The 23,806-nt window shown below is 41.1% G+C and overlaps 1 protein-coding gene across 1 annotated transcript in view; it reads left to right on the forward strand.

The window, feature by feature from the left end:
- The window catches only part of snrkb (SNF related kinase b), a 46,434-nt gene that overhangs the window by 15,759 nt on the left and 6,869 nt on the right, over positions 1–23,806 (forward strand). The window contains exons 3-4 of the mRNA XM_036568055.1: positions 17,792–17,933; positions 23,455–23,667. Coding sequence (XP_036423948.1) covers positions 17,792–17,933; positions 23,455–23,667 — 355 coding nt within the window. The remainder of the gene's footprint in view (positions 1–17,791; positions 17,934–23,454; positions 23,668–23,806) is intronic.

Genomic DNA, 23,806 nt, shown 5'->3' on the forward strand with positions numbered 1-23,806 from the left:
ATATATTAAGTAACAAAGTCTGTATGTGTGGATACCATTTGACTGAATGTAAACATGTAGCACAATTAATACATAATTAATAACCAATAAGTTCAAACATTTGGGTGTATTTATGTCAATTTAATTTAAATCTTTTGTACTTCATCAATCTGAGCATCTATGACTACCTTAGAGAGACTACAGACCATCTGTAGACGACCTTATAGAAGTTCACATAGAACTAACTGTTATATTGTATATAAGCTTATAGTATAGGTATATAAAATTTACAGTACTGTGCAAAAGTCAGATACCACCCATTATTTATTTAATTTCCTGTCAAAACGGTCAGTACAAGTCATTTTTCAGTAGATATTTCTGAGGCGTATTATATTATATATGAGATAATCCACCTGCATAAGGAAGAAGAAAGTCAAAGGAAAATAAATGAAAAACAGGAGTTTTGAAAATGGCCAAAAGCTACAGAGAAAATGAGGCCCTAACAATCACCTGGAAGACCTGCTAGACACCGAAACTCTCCCCATCAGATAAACAGCACTTAAAGCTTTCATCTTTGAGAGAGAGGAGAAAATCAAGCTGCTTCAGATCTGAAAACATCCACAGGTGTTTCTGTCCATCCTTCCACTGTGAGAAGACGACTCAGCGCTGTGGGTCTGAAAGGATGTGTAGCTGTCAAGAAGAACCTCACTGAGAAAAGGAGACGGACACATCAAACAAAGAAGCTGAACAATGGACTGACCACCCCAGAGTCCAGACCTCAACATCACTGAATGTGTTTGATTACTTCAGAAAATGATCAACCAGCTTCTAAGACTGAACTTTGGAGGTGTGTCTGCAGATTCTTTGAGGAACTGAAAGTGAGTCTCCTGAAAAGAATGGGAGCTGGAATAAAGGTGAGGAGTGACACATTGAATGCCGAAAACAGTACACATTATGTATTATATTTAGTTGTTGATGCTCCTGTGTAACTTTCTGTTAAATATAATATTTCTGCATTTTTTCCTGACACTGAAAAATGAATAAGTTGTACTTAATGGCCGTTTTGACTAGAAATTGTTGGTTTCTGACCTTTACACAGTACTGTATGGTGGTTTTGTTTCAAAGACTACACAAAGACACTCGTATTCGAGCACTGCTGCACTAACAGGACAGTGAAAAAAGCAAATCCTGACAGTTTCACACTCAACTCATCACTTTTGAGAAATGACACATCAGCAGCTCAGCCAACAGACGCAGCCAAAGCTAAATAATACTGCTCACATCTGCATTTAGTCCTTTGTCTCTTCTGCAAAAGCATATACAGTCAGATTAAGGCAAAGTAGTAGAACAGTACATATAGAATCTGATATGATTCATAATCTAAATGACAGCAGTTTTATCCCAGCTTGACTGATTATTGTTTACTAGTTCAGTAAATCCTCTCTCGCAGCTCCACAATCACTATTCCTGGATTCAGTTGGTTTGTATGAGTGTGTTTTGGTCATTCAGCAGCTGGGACAGTAATCTGTGATGTGGCAGAGACTAATCCAGACTCAGATTAAATCCTACTGACTGAAACACAAACACTGCCTCTGAGTCACAGGGACGCTGAGTTCACTCCCTATCTATCTATCTATCTATCTATCTATCTATCTATCTCTATCTATCTATCTGTCTGTCTGTCTGTCTGTCTATCTATCTGTCTGTCTGTCTGTCTATCTATCTGTCTATCTATCTCTATCTATCTGTGTCTACCTAACTGTCTGTCTGTCTATTTATCTATCTGTCTATCTATTTATCTATCTACTCACACATTTTCATTATCTCTCTTTCACATTATCTCTCTTTACTCTCTCTATTCTCTTTATCTCTCCACCTTATCTTTCTCTATCCTTCTGTCCCTCCTGGTGGTCCTGTTGTTGTTTTAATCGCGTGTGTTCTGTCTGGCGGTGATTTTTCTCTCTGAATGGACACATCTGTGGACAGATGGAGCCAGAGTTCAGACCCAAACATGACCTACAAACAAAACACCTGAACCGGCCTCACATGAGCCCTGCACTTCCGGGCGAGGAGGCACGTAGGGTGTTGGAGGTCAGCAGGCGGCCGAATACTATATCATTATATACGGAATATACACTCACTGAGCACTTTATTAGGAACATCTCCTTGCATCTACACTCACTGTCCATTTTATCAGCTCCACTGATCATACAGAAGCACTTTGTAGTTCTACAATTACAGACTGTAGTCCATCTGTTTCTCTGCATACTTTTTAGCCCCCCCTTTTTTACCCTGTTTTCTCAATGGCCAGGACCCCCACAGGATCACCACAGAGCAGGTACTATTTGGGTGGTGGGTCATTCTCAGCACTGCAGTAACACTGACATGGTGGTGTGTGTTAGTGTGTGTTGTGCTGGTACGAGTGGATCAGACACAGCAGTGCTGCTGGAGTTTTTAAACACTGTGTCCACTTACTGTCCACTCTATTAGATACTCCTACCTTGTCGGTCCACCTTGTAGATGTAAAGTCAGAGACGATAGCTCATCTGCTGCTGCACAGTTTGTGTTGGTCATCCTCTAGTCCGTCATCAGTGGTCACAGGACGCTGTTGGCTGGATGTTTTTGGTTCTCAGTCCAGCAGCGACGCTGAGGTGTTTAAAAACTCCAGCAGCACTGCTGTGTCTGATCCACTCGCACCAGCGCAACACACACTAACATGCCACCACCACGTCAGCGTCACTGCACTAGCCACTGATGTACAGGCTAATAAGCACATCAGTGCTTGCTAGCATTAGCGGTATAGCTCAGTCGCACTGGTCTTGGAACAAGATTAACAAGAGTTAATCATTTAAAAAACAAAAAGTATTTAGCTCTGGAAAGGATACACAGCGTAGAATACATGATTTGCCTTTTAGCTAGTGAAAAGCTGCGTGGCTAATTTGTTAGCTTTACCTTTTAGTTTGTCATCACTCATCTACGTCATTTATGTTGCTCTACTAACATTCGTTCCTTCTCTCCACTTTAATGATGACTTGAAGACAGAAAACTTACACAAATGCAGGAAGATATTTGGTGTCCTGGTTGTAGCTCCCTGGCTTCTGTAAACATCAGGGGTCACAACCCAAATGTTAAAATGTTCACTTTTGTGTTTTTACTGTTTTTTTGGTTAAGTTAGCCAGTTTGCCAACTCATAGCTTTAGCCTAACGGCTGTAGCGAGTTAAAATGTCAAACAGCCCACTGTGGGGTAAATGCTGACTGTTGTTTGGTGGTGTAACGTGGTTCACCGTTCAGCCAGTCTGACTGCTTTCAGTAGTTACAGCACCGTGTCTGTAGCGACAGCAGCAGCCAGAACGCTAATAACACATAGAACCTCTTTCTGTTCTTTCTTAATAGTTCCCTTCATCAGTAATCTGGTCCAGTCTAGCCAGACTACTGGGGGGACAGTCAGAGAGAGGTGAAGAAAGAAACAGAGAGAGAGAGAGAGAGAGAGAGAGAGAGAGACATGAAGGGCAGACAAAGAGAAAGGACACTTGTGCTTAACACACTGACTCAGAAAGGAGGATGAGGAGGACTCTCTCACTCTCTCTCACTCTCTCTCTCTCTCTCTCTCTTTCTCTCTCACCCCTCATTCTCTATCTCTCTCCATCTCTCTGTCTCCATCACCCTCTTTCTACATCTCTCTCTCTCTTTTTCTGTCCTTCTCCCTCCCATCTCTGTCTCTTTTCTGGCTCTCCCTCTCTATTTCTCTCTCCACTACTCACACAATCTCTTTCTTCTTCTTTTTGCATTTCTTTCTTTCTTTCTTTCTTTCTTTCTGTTTCTCTTTGCTCTCTGCATTCTCTCTCTCTCCCTCCCTCTCTCTCTTTAGTTTCTCTCTCTCTCTCTCTCTATCACTTTCTCTGCACTGTTCATTTGTAATCTCTCATCCTCATTTGGCCTGTCTTTCTCTCTCTTCCTCTTTTGCTCTCTATATCTTTCTTCCTGTTTCTGTTCTCTCTCTCCATCTCTGTCTCTATTTCCATCTCTCCATCTCTCTCCATCTCTCTCTCCCTCCCCATCTCCCTCCATGTCTTTCCATCTCTCTCTCTGATTCCAGGTCAGTGTGTGTGTGTGTGTGTGTCCTCTGTGAATCTGCTTCATTGTGTGTTTGTGTTCTTCTGTTATTAATATCACAGTTTTTCTCGTCTGTTCTGCTCAGAGCGACATGTGACAGTGTGTCGGTAGAGCTCACAGTGGGACTGTATGAGGCGGATTAGAGCCCAGCAAAGTGGGTCAGCGCACACACACACACACACACACACACACACACGGGTGTGCAGCAGATAAGTGTTTTGGCACGTGTCCCCGCCCGCTGATGCTGTGTGACCTGCAGGATGGTCTCACCTTGCCCTTGCATATGTGCAGTAAAGTGGGGCAGCAGGGAGACTCCGGGGGGGTAACTCAAGCTGCTCTAAAGCTCTGATACACACACTGACCCGGGGCAGCTTTTTTTCAATGACCTGCACCTTGCAGCGGTTCTGAAAACACACCTGTACATACATAAACATAATCATATCTCCAAAAACATAACTTTACAGAAGAAGAAGAAACTGTTCAATTAACTTTTTTTTCCCCCAATTTTCTCCCCAATTTAGTCATTTCCAATTCCACCCACTAGTTAGGACTCCCCCAATCACAAGATACCACCAGCGCTAGGAGGGCGAAGGCAAACACAGGCTTCCTCTGAGACCTGTGAAGCGCCACCACATCTTTTTTAACTGCCGCTCACACAGTGTCACTGTCCTACCCACCCAGAGAGAGAGGCCAATTGTGCTGTCTTGAACTCCCATATGGCTGTAGCATCACTCAGGAGCTGTTAAATGAACTTTTAATGTAAGTTAATGTAACAAGATTTTAATTAGTAATTTTGAGCCATTTCTATTGGTCCATTCATTAGGAAATCTTCACACGCGGGCTGGCATTTTCAAATTATGCAAAAAATGAAACATATTTTGATTGATTGAGAAGAATTCAACTCACAAATAACATTGTTTTCTTCACTGTATCTCATTTCGCTGACCCCTGGCTGCTGAGAAACGACCCATTCTACAGTGTAGCTAACTGTTACTAAATTTCAAAGCTACTTTAGCGCATAGAAAAACACAAAGTGTATACATTAGATAACTTCAAACGTAGCGCAATTAGGTCCGATTCTGAAGAAGAAAATGACCACCGGACTACATCAAATTCTGAACCTGACTCTGATCCAAAGCAGGGTTTTCAGTCATCAGGTGTGAACAACAACAGTTTTTTTTTTGGGCAACTGAAATATTAGGGATAACACACTAAACGATTAGGGATCACACACGACTCAACTTTTTAGCTGCTGCTGAACCGAACGGAACTCGCTGAACTCGCAAGAAGTGTGAGCTCCGCTCCACACTTGAGTGACTTTTCTCAATTTTTCTTTGTGTACTTGCTTTATTTTCTTCTTTCCTGCTCTCATTTTTTAAAAATTAAACGTTTGATGAACTCTGAAACGCGATCAGGAGGCCAAAAATCTGAGTCTGCGCCCCTCACACATGACTCGATTCTCTCTCCAACTGTCGACTCTGACAGACCCAAAAATCTGCAGACCAGAGGTGACCAGCACAGACTTGGCCAGACTGAAAATAGGGGCTAAAATCGGGGTAAAAGTCATGTAGTGTAACCTCAGCTTAAAGAAACTGGAAGCAGCCAGAACTAGAATACAGTTCAGCAAACAGATGGGCTGAAATGCTTTATAGACTGACTGGAACAAAACCACATTTAGCTGTTCTGGAAAACAATGAAAAAACTGAGCCCACCCTGATATTCACACCGTTTTATGGCTCCAAAGGGTACTACTTTTTTTGGCGGAAGGAGTTTCTCATATTAAAGCACGTTTGGTGCAACGTCTGAGGCTTCTTTGCTTTAGCTTTTTCTTTATTTTTCAGAGCTGCTGTATAAAAGCAATTTCATTTGTGTGTGTTACCGTGAATAATATCGTGAAAGTGTTTTTGGGTTTGTTTGGGTGTGCGTACTGTGGCCCAGCAGCCAACACTCACCAGGTCAATTGCCTGCTGAGCCGCAGCTGGCATCAGCCACAATGTCCGGATAAAACCGCCACTGTTCAAGTCACAGGTCAACCTCCCCCCATTATCCCTGAGGTAGAGGAAGAGAGAGAGGGAGAAAGACATGAATATACAGCATGACACTGATATAATGGCACACCCTCTTATACAGTCCAAAAGTGTCCAGACGGCCCTTCTAATTGGTGAAGTTAGCGACGTAAAGGTCACCCATTGCTGATACAGCTTGTATAATCTCCATAGAAAAGCACTGACCAATAGAATGGGACGCTCTGTAGCTGCTGTACATGAGCCTGAGGTCTCCATGTACACTGCCTAGCATGGGCTAGAGGGTAATAAAGCCCCCCAGCATTGGGCTGTGGAGCAGTGGAACTGCGTTCTCTAGAGTGATGGAGCTCCATTCAAATACTTTTAGGATAAGTTGTAGTGATCCAGAACTGACCACCCAACATCAGTACCTGACCTCACTAATGCACAGTCAAATCCTCACAGCAGTGTTCAACATCTAGTATAAAGCCTTACCAGAAGAATAGAGGCTGTTACTGCAGCAAAGGGGGACAAACTCACTATTCATATCCTTCATTTCAGAAGAAGCTTTGGATGAGCATGTGAAGCAGGACAGAGAGACAGAGGTAGGGCGAGAGAGAAAGAGAGGGAAATGGAGGAAGAAAGAGCAACTAACAGAGAGAGAAAGGAGAGAAGGAAGGAGTGAAAGAGGAGAGTGTTTAGATGTGTAAACACTGTCTCAGGTTGTGGAAAAGCTGAGCTCTGTTATGGAGCTGGAGCACGTGTGAATGGTTACAGGTCAGTGCGTGTGAGGGATATTCATCAGGTCAGGTCATTCACTCAGAGCTCCAGAGGCAGACACAGTAATGTGGTCAGGTGATCTCTTTAATCCACTCGCTGAAGCTCAGTCACCGTTTTTGCCAACACATATAATATAAATGAATGACACGTTTCACAGAACGCAATAAAAAACAGGAACAAAATCACTTTCAGGTGTTCCAGAGTAAAAACGTTACGTTAATACAATGTGAGGGCTGCACGATGATATCAGAACTGCATCAGTATCGGCAGATATTTGCTTAAAGGAGATATCAGCGTTGGACAGATGTTAGATTTGCCCGATATTTAGATATGTAGATGTATTTATTGTCCTGTCCAATGGTGATGCTAAGCTACACTCTCAGAAATAAAGGTACTAAACTGTCACTGGGGCTTTTCCCCTCTTGTCACTGGGGTGGTACCTTCAAGGGTACATCTCAGTACCTTTAGTCAGGGAACAGAACTGTACCATAATCCATTGAAATGATATTCTCTAAGCTGTACGACTCCACACACCCCGTCTCGTCTCCAGGCTTTTTATTTTACTGTTCTATTTTAAAACATTCGGTTATGAAAAGGTACAAATACGAACTTTTCACCTTGAAAAACGTATTTAAGGTGCACCATTGGACATTAAAACCACTGTTGTACCTTTGAGGGAACATTTACATTGTTTGTACCTTGATGAACGAAAAATGTACCTGCACAGAACCTTTATTTCTATCAGTGTACTGCACTAAAATATTTGCATTTTAATCATTATATTCATTTTACAGCACTTGTAACACTCTACGAACAAGTTTTCTACATTTCTCTGTAACGTTAATCTTTCTAGATGTAGTGCCAATTACTGCATTTCTAAACATATATTGGTTATGTATCAGCACTGGTAGATATGTACATGAAAAATTCCTATATATATATATGCATTGCTAGTGAAAAAGTGGTGCCTCTTTATTAACGTAACATAGTAATGTAATAGCATAACCTATTAATTATGACTATTTAATAAAATTGTGATAAATTATGTCACAGTCTGTCACATAATGCTTTTCTAAGCATATTGTGGTATTGTCAATGACCAACTGCACGTCTCATTACAAAGACAGCATAATAAGTCCTGTATAATTTGATTTAGTTCCATGCACTGTCAAATTCAGAATAAAAATCCTTATATTTATAGTATTTGATTAAATGTGGCACTACTGGATCTTGACATATCAAGTCGTTATATTTTTGCCACATCACCCAACCACTAACATTATCCATTGTGTGCTGTCTCCTTCTGCACTGCTGATCTGGGAGCCACATTATCTGATCATTCACCATTTGGTCTAATTACTTTTTCTCAGCTGAGTACATGCATGTGTTTAATGATGTAATGAAGTTCACTGCCAAGTGGAGTAAGTTGGCGCTAATGCTAAGTAGGTTAGCCTGTCACCCAGCCAAAGACTTCTGGCTCTTAATGTTGCCTTACACTTTTCTGTCTGGCTTCCTCATCATTAGACTCGTATCCTACAAACTTTAATGACCACTAACAGGGTCAGATCAAATCAGTTACTTCAATAGCTTAGCTACATGAACTGCTCTGATGCTATCAGCTTGGACTAACATTAGACAGCCAGCGAACTAGTTATGCTGTAGGAAAAGACAATCATCAGATCGCCCCTGTTTGTGATCAAAATGTATGTCAACTGTGAATTGGAGGTGATGCATTACCAGCTGTGCAACATAACATGTCAGGTCAGGCCATATTCAGTTATGTTTGACACTGTATTGACGTTCCAAATGATTCATTGACAGTTAAAGGTATAAATACAGGTTTTACAGCTGTTTCTCCAAAATTGACCACAAAGTCTGTTACGCTGATGATGCTGCACATCGCTTGGTACAGTAGCTAGCAGTGTACGCTACTACCATAAATTAGCTTGCTAGCAACTTTAACACAGCTGAAGCTGGTTAACTGTCTACTTAGAGCCTGGCAATCAGGTGCTTATCCCTAAAAACCTTGACTAAAGGACTAAAACCTACACCCTATCTGTCCGAAGAGTGTGGCCAGAAGCTCATTAGATCTTTCTCATTAGATTGAATTGGATTTGTTCTGTACAGCTTTTGCGTTTAAAGTTTTGTGAAAGTTGTTAAATGACCTAACCTCAGTTTCGTCTGTGAGGTTTTGTGAAAATAGGAACCCTGTAAGTAGAACTTACTAAAAAAAAATATATATATATATAATATAAACGAAAATTCAGACTTACTTTGCTCTGCTTTAGGATTTAGCTCAGCTATAGCCACTTTTCTCGCATCTCCAGCAGGAAACTTTTCCACAAAATTAGAACAGTTTCTTGTGAATTTTTTACGAGGCTGAAGTCGCTTCATTCGGCAGCTTCTTGTTCTAATGTTTCTGTTGCACCTTAAATGGAACAACAGAATGTAACTGTTGCACCATTTCAGGTGTAATGGGAAAATTCAAACGAAAAGCTGGCGAATGAGAATCTGACCTCAGCTTCACGACTTATTTTTCAGTGTTTGACAGTTTCTCTAGAGATTAAACGTATCAGGAAACCAGCTGGAGTGATTATAAATGCAAATCAGTCCATTTGTCTCCAAATTATCGATGTTAGTCTTAAATCTCTCTCTTTGCCTTTTCGTTAGCTACTAGCTAGGCGAGACTGTGTTGCTATGGTGGCCAGCAGTCTGTGTGTCAATCCTCAGGGTTAAAGGGTGAATCAGCAGTTTTACATTAACTTCAGCGTTTAAGACCATTTATTGTTAAAACTGTTAGCAGAGCTTTATTTTACAGCAAAGGAGGATTATTTTATTTTTATTTGACAAATGCAAAAACAAACAGAAATCACTGATCCTGTTAGAAAGGTATTATAATAAGTTTTATGTATTGTGTTCAGTAATTTGTGTGGCCTATATTATGAGTATATCTGCGTGTGAGAGAGTCATGGCTGAGTTGCTGAGAGGAAGAGATGTTCTGGAGAAGAGATAAGCTGAGACAGGCTGACTCCATAACACTCACACTCTGTTTATGTACAGACGGATGTTCTGTCGTGCTTAGACAGCGACCGCACATCTCCAGGTGTGTGTGTGTGTGTGTGTGTGAGGAAGGAGAGGTGAGGACACGCTGCTGTTTGGGTGTGATAGGTGTGAGCACTGGGTACAGTGTTTAGCAAACCCAGCTCGTTCACTGTTTCCACTCCAGCAGCCGTATTTATGTAGCCTTAATCTAAAATGTTCTCCTTTTATTTTTAGCATCAGCGCAGGCTGCCCCTTTGGGTGGGCAGTTATTTTTGGACGCGTCACTGAGAGACAAAATCACCAGCGAAACGGCACGAGAATTAGCAGACAGAGACGTTTCAGAGCTGTTCCAAAGAAGGACACTGCAGCAGAGTTTATATACACAAAACTGAGGAAGTCGTAGAGCAGCCAAGGACATTAGACTGTTTTACCGGGCAGTGAGTGTGGCTTCTCTTGGAAAAAACACCCTCTAACATTAGAATAAATACAATTATGGTTTGTTTTCACCAAATAACATTAGAATACATATAAATAAATGTGAATGGTTTGTTTTTGCTTGTGAAGACTTAAAAGATCAGGACAAACATAAATACACAGTTTGCTTGCGATAAGATTAACATTGGAATAAATACAGATCAACATTACGACGGTGTTTTTTGTTTTTAAGAACAGTATATAACATAAAATAAATACAAAAGCACTAATAGCATAAATAGATGTGTTTTTCAGAGCCATTTGAGATTCTAAAACAGTTTGCGGCAGTGTTGTGTCACCTGACTCAAATACTGCATGGTGATTGGTTGAACAGATTTATCGGGTTCTGCTGGAGAACAGTGGAGAATTTGACCGTTACTGCTGTAAAACGTGAACTTGCAAAGCCTTGACAATGGACAATAACAGCTTTTGTGACTAAACATATTTAGGATTCAGAAAGCGCTGTGTTCAGAATAACTCACCACAGTCAGCTCGTTTTTTTTTTTTAATGGTATTCATCATTTTTTGCAAATGAACTCAAAGTGCAGGCTTGAACCTGTCGATACAGAATGTAATTCGAATCTCTAATGTCAGCTAACAGACACTCGTGTTGGCTAGCAATGTGCTGAGTGATGGCAAGAGAGGGATGACTATCCTACCCACCTACTCACTCAGAGAGAGAGAGAGAGAGAGAGAGACAGAGAGAGAGAGAGAGAGAGAGAGAGAGAGAGAGAGAGAGAGAGAGAGAGAGAGAGAGAGAGAGAGAGAGAGAGACTGTTGTGCTTTCTTGGACTCCCAGCCAGGAATCGAACTTGTGATGATATGGCCAGTGCTTTTAGAGTTCTTTTCTGAGCAAATAAACTCTTACTGCCCAAGTGAATGCCTTTAAGTCTACGTCTCCCAGGTGACCCTAAAGCTTTTTGTAGTTCTACAGTTACAGACTGTAGTCCATCTGTTTCTCTGCATACTTTGTTAGCCCCCTTTTACCCTGTTCTTCAGTGGTCAGGACCCCCATGGACCCTCACAGAGCAGGTACTATTTGGGTGGTGGATCATTCTCAGCACTGCAGTAACACTGACGTGGTGGTGGTGTGTTAGTGTGTGTTGTGCTGATATGAGTGGATCAGACACAGCAGTGCTGCTGGAGTTTTTAAACACTGTGTCCACTCACTGTCCACTCTATTAGACACTCCTACCTTGTCAGTCCACCTTGTAGATGTAAAGTCAGAGACGATAGCTCATCTGCTGCTGCACAGTTTGTGTTGGTCATCCTCTAGTCCTTCATCAGTGGTCACAGGACGTTGCCCACAGGACGCTGTTGGCCGGACATTTTTGGTTGGTGGACTATTCTCAGTCCAGCAGTGACACTGAGGTGTTTAAAAACTCCAGCAGCACTGCTGTGTCTGATCCACTCAGACCAGCACAACACACACTAACACACCACCACCACGTCAGTGTTACTGCAGTGCTGAGAATGATCCACCACCCAAATAGTACCTGCTCTGTGAGGGTCCATGGGGGTTCCTGATCACTGAAGAACAGGGTAAAAGGGGGCTAACAAAGTATGCAGAGAAACAGATGGACTACAGTCTGTAATTGTAGAACTACAAAGTGCACCTATATAGTAAGTGGAGCTGATAAAATGGACAATGAGCGTAGAAACAAGGAGTGGTCATAATGTTATGCCTGATGGGTGTATGTTGGGAGTGGTTTTGTTAATAGAACAGTTTAACAGAGCAGTTTTGTCCACTGAAAGCACATTTGTAATGCAGAGAAAGGAGCATGCTGGACAGAACAGAAGCAGACAGCATGACACAGACTGTGTTGGTGTTTTATAAGTGTCATTTTGTGGTCTATATGTGTGTGTATGATTTCTGGAGCATCACTAATCAGTGTGTTATAAGAGGAGGTGTGTTAAGAAGCTCAGTCATGTGTTGAATCTGACACACACTGAGGACACGGAGGGGAAAGAAAGCCAGTGCGTGTGACACTGAGAGCAGAAACAGGCCCTCAAGTCTGGAGATGTTCCCATTCACACACAACTGTCACATTATATAACCCAGACACATACACACTCCAACCCTTGTGAGCCTGCTGTGTGTGTGCGTTCTGGATAAGGACCAGCAGTTCTGCTTAGTTCCAATGTGAAGATACATAATTTGTCCCAGATTTTGAACCATTAAATTAAAGACTCATCAGAAGGTAGGTTTTTCTAGTAAAGTGGCCAGTGAGTGAAAGAAGGTAGGTGTTTCTAATAAAGTGGCCAGTAAGTGGAATCAGAAGGTATGTGTTTCTAATAAAGTGGCCAGTGAGTGGAAGCAAAAGGTAGGGGTTTCTAATAAAATGGCCAGTGAGTGGTAGTAGAAGGTCTGGGTTTCTAGTAAAGTGGCCAGTGAGTGAAAGAAGGTAGGTGTTTCTAATAAAGTGGCCAGTAAGTGGAATCAGAAGGTATGTGTTTCTAATAAAGTGGCCAGTGAGTGGAAGCAAAAGGTAGGGGTTTCTAATAAAATGGCCAGTGAGTGGTAGTAGAAGGTCTGGGTTTCTAGTAAAGTGGCCAGTGAGTGAAAGAAGGTCAATGTTTCTAATAAAGTGGCCACTGAGTGGAAGTAGAAGGTATGTGTTTCTAATAAAGTGGCCAGTGAGTAGAAGCAAAAGGTAGGGGTTTCTAATAAAATGGCCAGTGAGTGGTAGTAGAAGGTCTGGGTTTCTAGTAAAGTGGCCAGTGAGTGAAAGAAGGTAGGTGTTTCTAATATAGTGGCCAGTGAGTGGAAGTAGAAGGTATGTGTTTCTAATAAAGTGGCCAGTGAGTGGAAGTAGAAAGGTATGTGTTTCTAATAAAGTGGCCAGTGAGTGGAAGCAAAAGGTAGGGGTTTCTAATAAAGTGGCCAGTGAGTGGTAGCAGAAGGTCTGGGTTTCTAGTAAAGTGGCCAGTGAGTGAAAGAAGGTAGGTGTTTCTAATAAAGTGGCCAGTGAGTGGAAGTAGAAGGTCTGGGTTTCTAATAAAGTGGCCAGTGAGTGTGCTTGGTAGTTAACAGAGGGCTGGTGGGGGCTGGTTGTGTTTATAGATTGATTGAGCCAGTTTTCCATTCATTATAAAACCGCAGACCTCTAAGCCACTGAGTATGTACTGTACCTGTGTTTGATAAGCTGAGTGACGGCTGTCACATGGCTGACAGTACTAGCCTGCACTGTCCTCAGGTCAGCTTTTAGACACCATTCCTCAGTGTGAGGTCTTATTGGGGACCTGATCCTGGATCAGACTGATGAGAGCTGAGCTGAGATTTACTGAGTGATGTAATGAGCAATGGGGATTGGAAGCATCAGCTGTGTTGTCACCACACAGTGTTAACGAACACAGACATTACCCAACGAGTGCTAGAGTAGAGAGAGAGAGAGAGAGATTGTGATTATGAGGTGCAGATTCAGAGTATTTCCTCTGAACGACAGAGCGGAAATCTACTTTAGAGACAAACACCATCTGCTGCCATATTTTATAAAGCAGGACAGAGAGAGATAGAGATAGAAAGAGAGAGAGAGAGTGAGAGGATGTGGGAGTGTTGTCAGAAGGAGAAACAGGAGAAACAGAGATAAAGGAGAGAAGAAAGACAGGGAGAGAGTAAAAGATAAAGCGCAAGTGACAGAAGGGTGGAGAAAGCAGGGGAAGAGAGACAGTGAAAGATAAACAGACTAAGAACAAACGAGTGTGGCCGCAGTGACCTGAAACAGAACAAACTGGAAGCATCCAGAGTTCGACACGCAATTATTTATTTTTAGATAATATCAGTAGAATGTTTCTACTAAATTTCTAGTCAAAATGGTGTGCCTAGATTTTGTCCAATTTTGTCCAAGTTATTAATTTTTCAGGAGAGATTCCTGAGGAGATTTGATATAAGATAATCCACTTGCATAAGAAAGGAAAATAAGTGAAAAAAGGAGCTTCCAAAACTGGATGAATGAATAAAAACTACAGAGAAAATGGGACTCATAACAACCACCCGGTGGGCCTGGGGACCTGGTAGACACCAAAACTGCCCCCATCACTTGTACATACATATATATATAACGCATATTTTGCATCGGATGGGGACAGTGTTGCTGTCTACCAGGTTTTGCAGGTGGTTGTCCAATATAAACACACACACACACACACACACACACACCACACTATATATATATATATATATATATATATATATACACACACAATATGTCACATACATTTTATATACGTAAGTATTTATATGAAATAATAATAACCTCAGGAATCAATAATAAATGTTTTTGGTCTTTTGATTTAAAAAAATAACATGGAAAAAAAACACTTTGAAGTCAGGGGCATTTTGTTGATTCCTGTAGGTTAGCTTGTTTTCTCATTTTTTACTACAGTCCTAAGATTTTTCTCTAGAATATGTATAAAAACACACACACACACACACACACACACACACACACATCCATAGCCGACTCTCTGTTGCCGTCTGATTGCTGAATGAAGCTGGAAAGCCTGATTGAATATGACGGCTCTGTCTCAGAGTAAAACACTGACTAACCGCCTCCAGATTTCAACTCTGAACTGAAAGTGTAGAATAGTGTCAATGACTGATCAATCGGTTACATAACAGCAGGGCGAAGTTGTGTGGTTTTGTGAGCAGACACGTGTGCACAGTGTGTGTGTGTGTAGGTGTGTGTGTTAGTGTGTGTGTGTGTGTGTGTGTGTGTGTGTGTTCTCTCAGTAGGAACAAAAAGTTCAGTGAAGAGATGAACAGAGTTATTGTTAGTTCAGTTGAAGCCACTGTCGGGACAGTAGCGTCCCTCAGCGCACACACACATACACACAGATACACCCTCCTGATTCAACTTTATACACACACACTCTTACACTGCTCTGATGACTCTTATACAGCATCCACACACACACACACCCCTGTATTCTTTCCCTTTCACACGCAGATCTGCTGCTGAGTGTGAGAAACGGATGAGAGTTGAGCTGTTTTACCCCAAACGTGCCAACAGAGCAACAGTTATCTCGACCTCTCACCCTTATCTGTTTAACTAGTGTGTATTTCTGTTGTTGTGTGTTCTCATGTCCCTCTCAGCGCTCAGTGCAAAGTAACACATTACAGTAATGTGATGTAACAGAACAGTTAATGCACTACAGGTTAAATTCCTGAATCACGTCACATCACAGTTAAAGGCTTAAAGGGAAATCCGCATATCTTTACATTTTTCTAGATTATTTAGTCATTCAGGTGCAAACACAGTCAGAGTGGTGTAATGTGAAATGTAGAGAAATCTGCTGACTGAAACTTCTTCATAAAGGTGGTGAGAGGAACCAGGGGTTCCGATGTCTAACACAAATATATTTTATTTACTATCCAAAAACACCAGTGAACCTACACTTCTTCTGAGTTTTTGTCTGTAATGGTGATGATGAATTCCCCTTTATGAAGCTCCACCTGCCCCAAAATAATACATCCCCTGCTTTCAGCGTTCTGCTAAGCCCCACCGCTGAAACCCATGCACATGTTAAAAACCACTTCAAAAGGTGCCACAAAGAGCGCTAGAGAAACCTTTTCAGTTCCCTAAAGAACCATGAGCCTTATTCACTTGGTGATCTTCCTAAGTTTTTCTTTGTTTTTGAGAAAGTTCCAAAGAAAAAGTCCACGCAGAACTGTTCTCACCTTTGTGCTCTTGAGTGTGTAGATTCTGTTCTTACCTAAGAACAAATCCCAGATAAGAAAACACTGGTGAATGTCAGAATCTTCGTAAAGACTGCGTAAGTGGGTTTTAGGAAGAAATTTCTTAAGAACGGTTGCTGAATGAGGCCTCATGTTTATAAATGAGATGTGTGATTTTGAAGAACCTTTTAAAGTTACAAAGAACCTCCACATAATGTAAAACTTCTTTATATGTGTAAGGCCTCTTCCTAGAACCTTTACATTATGAAAAGGTTCTAGGAAGGTTCTTTAGGGAACCAAAAATGGCTCTTTTATGGCATCACGAAAACCCTTTCTGGTATCGTTAATTAAAGAGTGTAGGCTAGAACGCCTCAGCACTGGTGCTAACTTAATTAACACAAGCAGCAACTAACGCAGCTAATTAGTTATCTAATGTCAGCTAACATAGGAGCTAGTTAATTACTTTGCCATCTTGCCCTTGTTGGAATGAGTTCTTTGGAGTCCTAAAACCATTTTGTTAGTTTTACACTACTATCACTTGCTAAATGTTTTAGCACTATGGCAGTCCTTGGGTTTGTGAAAGGCGCTATATAAATTGAAATAATAATAATAATAATAATAATTATTATTATAGTAGTGTCTGGATTGTATTGATGTATCGGGGCTTTTTTAGGGATGACCATGGCAACATATGTGGATCCAGCCGCACACCATTTCCCCCATGTGCTTCAAAGAACCTAAAGCTGCCCTAAATATCTTGTGTAAAAAAGATGTCAATATAAGCTTATATAATTATATAGACGTATATATTTTTTTCCAACAGTATACCATAAGTCAAAATAAGTCAAAGTATTTTTCCATGTACATGGCCATGTGTTTTTTATATGTGAGATACATTTCAAATACATTTTTTCATTCCAATACTAAGATATGTATTAAGCAGATTAAGCAAAAATTGTTTTGCTATTTTCTTACATTTTCAAATGCATTTGTATTTTTTGTATACGTATAAATACATATGTATTTTTAGTTTTTGGAGAGTTACTCTTGTGGAAAGCAGCCCACAGTGTCCCCACATTTCTTATGTTTTCATCATCCTGGAGGCAAAAAGCTAATCACACAAAAAAAACTGCAGAATTGTGAAAATAAGGACACAAGAATGGAGGAAGTGTTTTTTTTTTCTTGGACGGCTACTTTGGAACGGCACACCAACGAAACAAACCCACTGACTCTGAGAGAAGCCCAGTCTCTCTCTCTCTCTCTCTCTCTCTCTCTCTCACTGAGACCCATTCACTCTGTTCTGAGTTCAGGATGTTCTAAAAGGGTTTCCAGGGATCTCCGGGTGCCCAGAGGAAGCCTGTAGAGGAGGGGCAGGAAGAAAAGCCTCAGAGACCCAGAGAAGGACGTCAGTCACACATACTCAGCCTGTCGGGTTCGAATCAGTCTTGCAGTGGGCTGGTTTGGTACTCGGAGTCTATTTTTGAACGTACATTTGGGGAAAATTAAGTCTAGTTTTGATCATTCGTTTCTTTGCTTGAACTGATTTTTATAACTGTGTGTGTGCGTGTTATGTAAGGACAACCACAGCTGGGCTCCTTCCGCTCTTCCAGCCCACTCCTCACTCAGTCTTACTAATGACGCACAGAGCAGCTCTGACAAATTTATGGTAAATCAGAGCTGAATCATTGTCCAGTCTGATAAAATGTGATGTGTGTTTTTCAGATATTTGGTCCCTGGGAGTGATCCTCTACATGCTGGTGTGTGGCCACCCACCGTTTCAGGAGGCCAACGACAGCGAGACGCTCATCATGATCATGGACTGCCGATACAACGTCCCAGACCACGTCTCTGCAGAGTGTAAAGAGTGAGGAGAATATTCATACACCTGTACAAACACCCACATGGCTATTTTTGCCATTTAATCCACACTTCTCTGTTAATATTGTGAATTCTCAGTGCTGTTATGGTATCTATTTGATATGCAAAGAACCAGAGAACACATGAACAGGAGTGTGTCACGCATCAGTCACGCTTAATCAATCGTAACTATAATTAAACCAAGCAATGATATGTGCTTACTGATCCGAACTGCTAACTACTAAATGAGCTCACACAATTGTAAGAAGTCATAATAAAAGTAGATAATAGAAAATTGATAGAAAGCACAGTAGCACACATGAAGGTGAACATGCATGCGCCACAAGTTCTCTGGTGGCAGGTTTAAACGAGTTAAAGGGAACCGAATTAATCACTGGTGAGATGTTCAGTTCAACGGGGTTAATGCACAGTTTACCTCCACATACAGGAGTAGTTTGTAAGCTATATACACAGTATACAACCAACCCAACATAGATCTTCCAAAATAAAACTAACCCAGCATGTATATATATATATATATACACAACTGACCCAACATACATCGCCCCTTATAAAACTAATCCAGCATATCACTGCTGTTAGCTGTTAGAATAAAAGCTTATGTCACCATTTTTTGTCGTTTTTCAGTTTTTTACCTCATTGAAACTGCCTGTTGTTCTTTACATTGTTTCTAAGATGAATGGGCCAAAAGAAATGGCCCATGTTTACTTGGATAAAAGTCTAGTTACATAGACAAACATGTAATTTTGTTCTTCTCCTGTAAAGTTTATATATATATATATATATATATATATATATATATATATATATATATATATACAAACTTTACAGGAGAAGAACAAAATTACATGTTTGTGATAGATATATCGCTGCTGTTGGAAGAAATTCTCGTATCTCCATTTTTGTTGTTTTTCAGTTTTTGACATAACTTGAAAATGCCTCTTGGCCTTTACATTGTGTATAAATTTAATGATAAATGGACCAAAGGAAATGACCGAAAAATTACTGTGAAAAAAGTCTGGTTCCGGTGACTTACATTAAAAGTAAAGTATGTTTTTTCTTTCTCCTGTAATCATTTTGGAGATACGAGGTTTTGTTTCGACAACAGCGATATGTACCCCAGTGCATAAACCACACAACATATATGCCTCAACCCAAACTATATACCACAATACATACCAACCCAGCATACAATTCACAATGATCCTAGTGCCACCACCACCCATATCCCAGTACAAAGCTCCACATGTCGCCGTACATGGCTAACAAATGCTGCATTTGCTGTCCATTTATGGACACTAACACTGAGTCAGGGGCTGTTTAGGGCTTTAAAATGAATAAGTAAACAATATATTTGGCTTTTTTCCCTCAGAATTCTCGCCACACATATAGTGTTGAACACAAACTCCATCCCACAGTACGTTTAATGTACATTTATCTGATCTGGGGTGGAGAGCTGCAGTGATCCTCCTTTGGCACTGTGGTTGAAAGTGCTTTAGTAAGTGAAGTGTGTAGAGTTAGTCAGTGTCTCAGAGTGGAATGCAGCTTGGCTAGCAGATTGCCCTGCAGGATGCAGTTTCTCAACATGCTGTCTCTCCGTCACCCTCACGTTAAACTTTACACCTACTTATCAGCCTTGAGCAGGCAGGACAGGCTGAATCTGAACATTCTGTACTCCAGCTGTTTACATCTGTACCAGCCAATTACAGAACACGTCTCGCAGAAAGGCGGAGGCATTGGCCAATCAGAAACGGTGAAGAGACGAGCTAAAGGTTATTAGAGGCGACTTAGCAAAAAGCCTCGTCATAAAACGGGTTCCAGGTCTTCTTGGAACGTCCAGTTTTGGCTCCATTGATGTTGTGGCTTGAACTAGAACGCTTTCAGGTCAAGGCGGCCTTTCCATTTGGTTCAAAAGCATTTTCAACAGGATTTTACGATTCAGTTCAGCTGCTTTACTGAGTTTAATAGGGGGTGACTTATGAAAGAACTTACAAAAGGAGCTGAATGAGGGTAGAAGCCGATTTACCATTTACTTTAAGGAACATCCCTTCTATTGATCCTTTAAACCTTGCATCTCCAAAATGGTAACTGTACAGGAAAATGAAAAAACCTACCTTACTTTTAATGTAAGTCAATGGAACCAGACTTTTTTTGTCTGAGTTATTTTAGCCCGTTTCTTTTGATCTATTCTTCATTAATTTACACACAATGTAAAGGACAACAGGCATTTTTAAATTATGTCAAAAAATCAAAAACGACAAAAATGGAGTTACAATTCCGACAGCAGTGATATAGTTGCATGAAAAGGTTTGGGTGCCACTGGTCAAATGACACTTCACTGACACTTTGACCTAAAACTTCATCAGATTTAATCAGAATTCCTAACACTAGATAAAGACAACCAAATTATACAAATGAGACAAAAATATTAGACTTGGTCATTTATTTATTGAAAAAAAAATCCAATATTACATTTCTGTGAGCGGCAAAAGTATGTGAACCTTTGGAATTAGCAGATAATTTGAAGGTGAAATTAGACTCAGGTGTTTTCAATCAATGGGACGGCAATCAGGTGTGAGTGACCACCCTGTTTAATTTAAAGAACAGGGATCTATCACATATCACAAAATTTGCAGGATGACAATATATTCAAGTTTTTCCCTGTAGAGGATGTGATGTGGTATTTTTACTTAATTAACTAAACATGTAATATGACCAGGGGTGTTTCAACTTTTTCACACAGCCGTATATTTACACGGTGTAATGGAAACATGGACATAACCATGTGGTTTCTGATACTGCATGACATGCCGTTATCTTTAAAAATGGACAAAAACTGCTTAACAGTGTGTTATAATGTCATAAACCACATAAGCAAATCTATTTGAGATTACTTAACCACTCCACACAGCCTAAGGCAAGTGTGCTAACGTGGGGTCAAAGCTTTCATTACGCTAGTGACATTAGCCTCATAGCTCCAGTGCAAAGCTAAAGAAGGAAACTTAACACAACAAACATGTTTTGACTGATAAGGTACATTTTAAGAAAGGATTAAACTGTGAACTATTCCTTCAGGCTCAGTTTAAGGGAGGCCGAGCTGAGCCCTGAATTACTCGATTCAGCTCATCTTTGGGTCAAACTCAAAGTTGGTTCAGTTAGCCAAGAATCCACTTTTTAAAGCCTCAATATGGGGATCATATGAGGTTGTGGTGTTGGAGTTATTTATACAGTTTGAGGGGTTTATGGCAGGGTTATTTGTGGAGAGAACACCCTGAAGCGCAGATCTCAGAGGGAGGCTTGGGTCTGAATCAACTGATTGTGCAGCGCACATCTGGGCTCAAGTGCATGTGTGAGTGTGTGATATTTGGTCTGAACCGCACAGCCAAACATAGCGACAAGGTCACATGATCTTTACCCCGTTCAAGAACTCCTTTAATGGGAAAATGTTTCATGTCCAGCTAGAACACTTCTCTCCTGGGGGAATGCCGATGCACAAGTGCGACTGTTTCTGCCTCTCTCTCTCTTTCTCTCTCTCTCTCTCTCTCTTTCTCTCTCTCCCTCTGTTTTCTCTTTTCTCATTTTTTCTTTGTTTTTTCTCTCTGTAAAGTTAATGGATTTCCAGAATAAGCATACTATACTTGAGAACAGTAAGATTAATGGCTGAGGATGTTGCAATCCATAAAATCCATCAATATGAACACCTGCATATGATTATTCTGTGGGTAAATCGTAGTAAATAGTTAGTTTGTTCTGAGCACCTTAGTGGCCAAGCTATATTCTAATCCTGGCCACTTTATTAGAAACCCCTCCCTTGTAGCTCCACTTTGCTGGTGAACAGTTAGAGACTGTAGCTCATCTGTTGATGCACAGTTTTGTTAGTCATCGTCTAGTCCTTCATCCGCAGATCCGCTCTTGTCTGGATTTTTTTGGTGGTGGTCCACTCTCAACCCAGCAGTGACACCGACATGTGGAAAAACTCAAGCAACACCGCTGTGTTTGACACACTCGTACCAGCGCCACACACACTACCATGTCAGTGTCAATGCTGTGCTGAGAATGAACCACCAGCCAAATAATAACAGCGGCCCTGTGGTCAGAAACTGACCATTCCAACAATTCAACCAATCTGCACATGAATAGGATAAAAGGGAGGCAGATAAATTGTGCATGCAAACAAACCTAGGGTACACATATAAGGTAGTTTCTAATAAAGTGGCCAATGAGTGGAAGTACCGAGCAAGTGTTTCTAATAAAGTCAAAATAGAACAAATCTGGTTCTGTTTTTGTGTTTGTGTTGTTGTGGTAGATGTTGCAACATTCCAAATCAAAGTGTGAGAATGATTAGGAAGACATTTGGTTCGTATTGTCTGCATCACTGAAAGACTTTACAAGAAAGAGCCGCTGGTGAAGTGTGATGTGTATTTTCCTGCCAGAAAGCCTAGCTGAGTTCAGATGAGTACTAATTGGCTATCAGAGGGGAAAAAGGCCCAGAGCACGGCCCCAAATTTAGGGCAGGCGAGGGGAAGGGAACATCTGGTCTAATTATACTAGATTAGCCACTAGGTCCACTGCACACACGCATACAGTTATGTGTGAGGAAGCGAGAGTGGTTTGGCTCCTCCTGCTGGCCGTGCTGATTGCATGCCAGAGTTGTGCAAGCTAGTACCGCAATGTAATAAAGCACTCAAACCGAGTAAATAAATGATTGTGGTGCAGCACGTGTAAATGCACTGCACTCAGCCTTCACGTTTCTTCCATTCGCTTCACTGTGCGGTGCAGGTGCTCATGAATATTAATGAGTAGTGAGATAAGCACTTTTGTTTCATTGGTTCTCTTATCACAGCCAGATGCGCATATGCAAATAGCAGCGTCTAGCTGTCAACCAGGCTGTGGATATTTATCAGCAGTGAGAGAGAGAGACGGAGAAAGCGTGAAAAGTGACTGAGAGAGAGAAATGAAATGGAAAAGACACGGAAGGCAAGAGGAAGAGAGGAGGAGGGAGGGGAAGAGAGAGAAAGCATGTTTGTGAAGATGGGTTTTTTTTTTTCATTTATGATTTGCTCGTTCCGCTCTGATAAGTAGAAATAACACTCTCTCTGTCTTGTTTGCCCTCTTTCTCTGTCTACATCCCTCTTTCTCCTCCTTCTCTCTCCTATCCATTACTATATGACCTCTTTCTCACCCTGTTTACCTATCTCTCACTCTCTCCCTACCTCTTCTTGCCATCTTCTATTTTTTGCCCTCTTTCCATCTCTTTGTCCTTCCTTACCTCTTTTCCACTTTTCTCTTTCCTTCTCCTCAGCTTTCTTTCTGGCTTCTCTCACCAACCCTCTACTTTTTGCTGTCTTTCTCATTCTCTCTCACTCTCTCTCGCGCAGATTAAGATTCAACATGCCTTATGAGCACCAACTGTAATTAACATCTGTTGCCAAAGCAATGGAAAGAATGCTTAATATTAATAATCATTATTTTGTAGAAAAAAACTAAACTTTCTCTCTCTTTCTCAGTCTTATCTCTAGGATGCTGCAGAGGGACCCCTCTAAGCGGGCGAGTCTGGTTGATATTGAAGCCCACCCATGGCTGCAGGGTGTTGACCCCTCACCCTCCGGCCACAGCGCAGCCCCGCTGACCTCCCATCGCAGCCTGTCCCCCCACGAGCACGAGCTAATCCTGCAGGCCATGACCAGCGGCAACATCGCCGACAGAGACACCATCCAAGAGTGAGTGCAATTAATGATATATAGATACAGAAGTTAAATATATTAAATGCCGTTCTGTGATATCTGAAGTGAAAATATCTTGAATTCATAGATACAGAATAATTCATAGCAGTCAATGAATAATTTATAGTAGTTACTG

Source organism: Colossoma macropomum, unplaced genomic scaffold, assembly GCF_904425465.1.
Source record: "Colossoma macropomum unplaced genomic scaffold, Colossoma_macropomum, whole genome shotgun sequence".
Taxonomy (NCBI): Eukaryota; Metazoa; Chordata; class Actinopteri; order Characiformes; family Serrasalmidae; genus Colossoma; species Colossoma macropomum.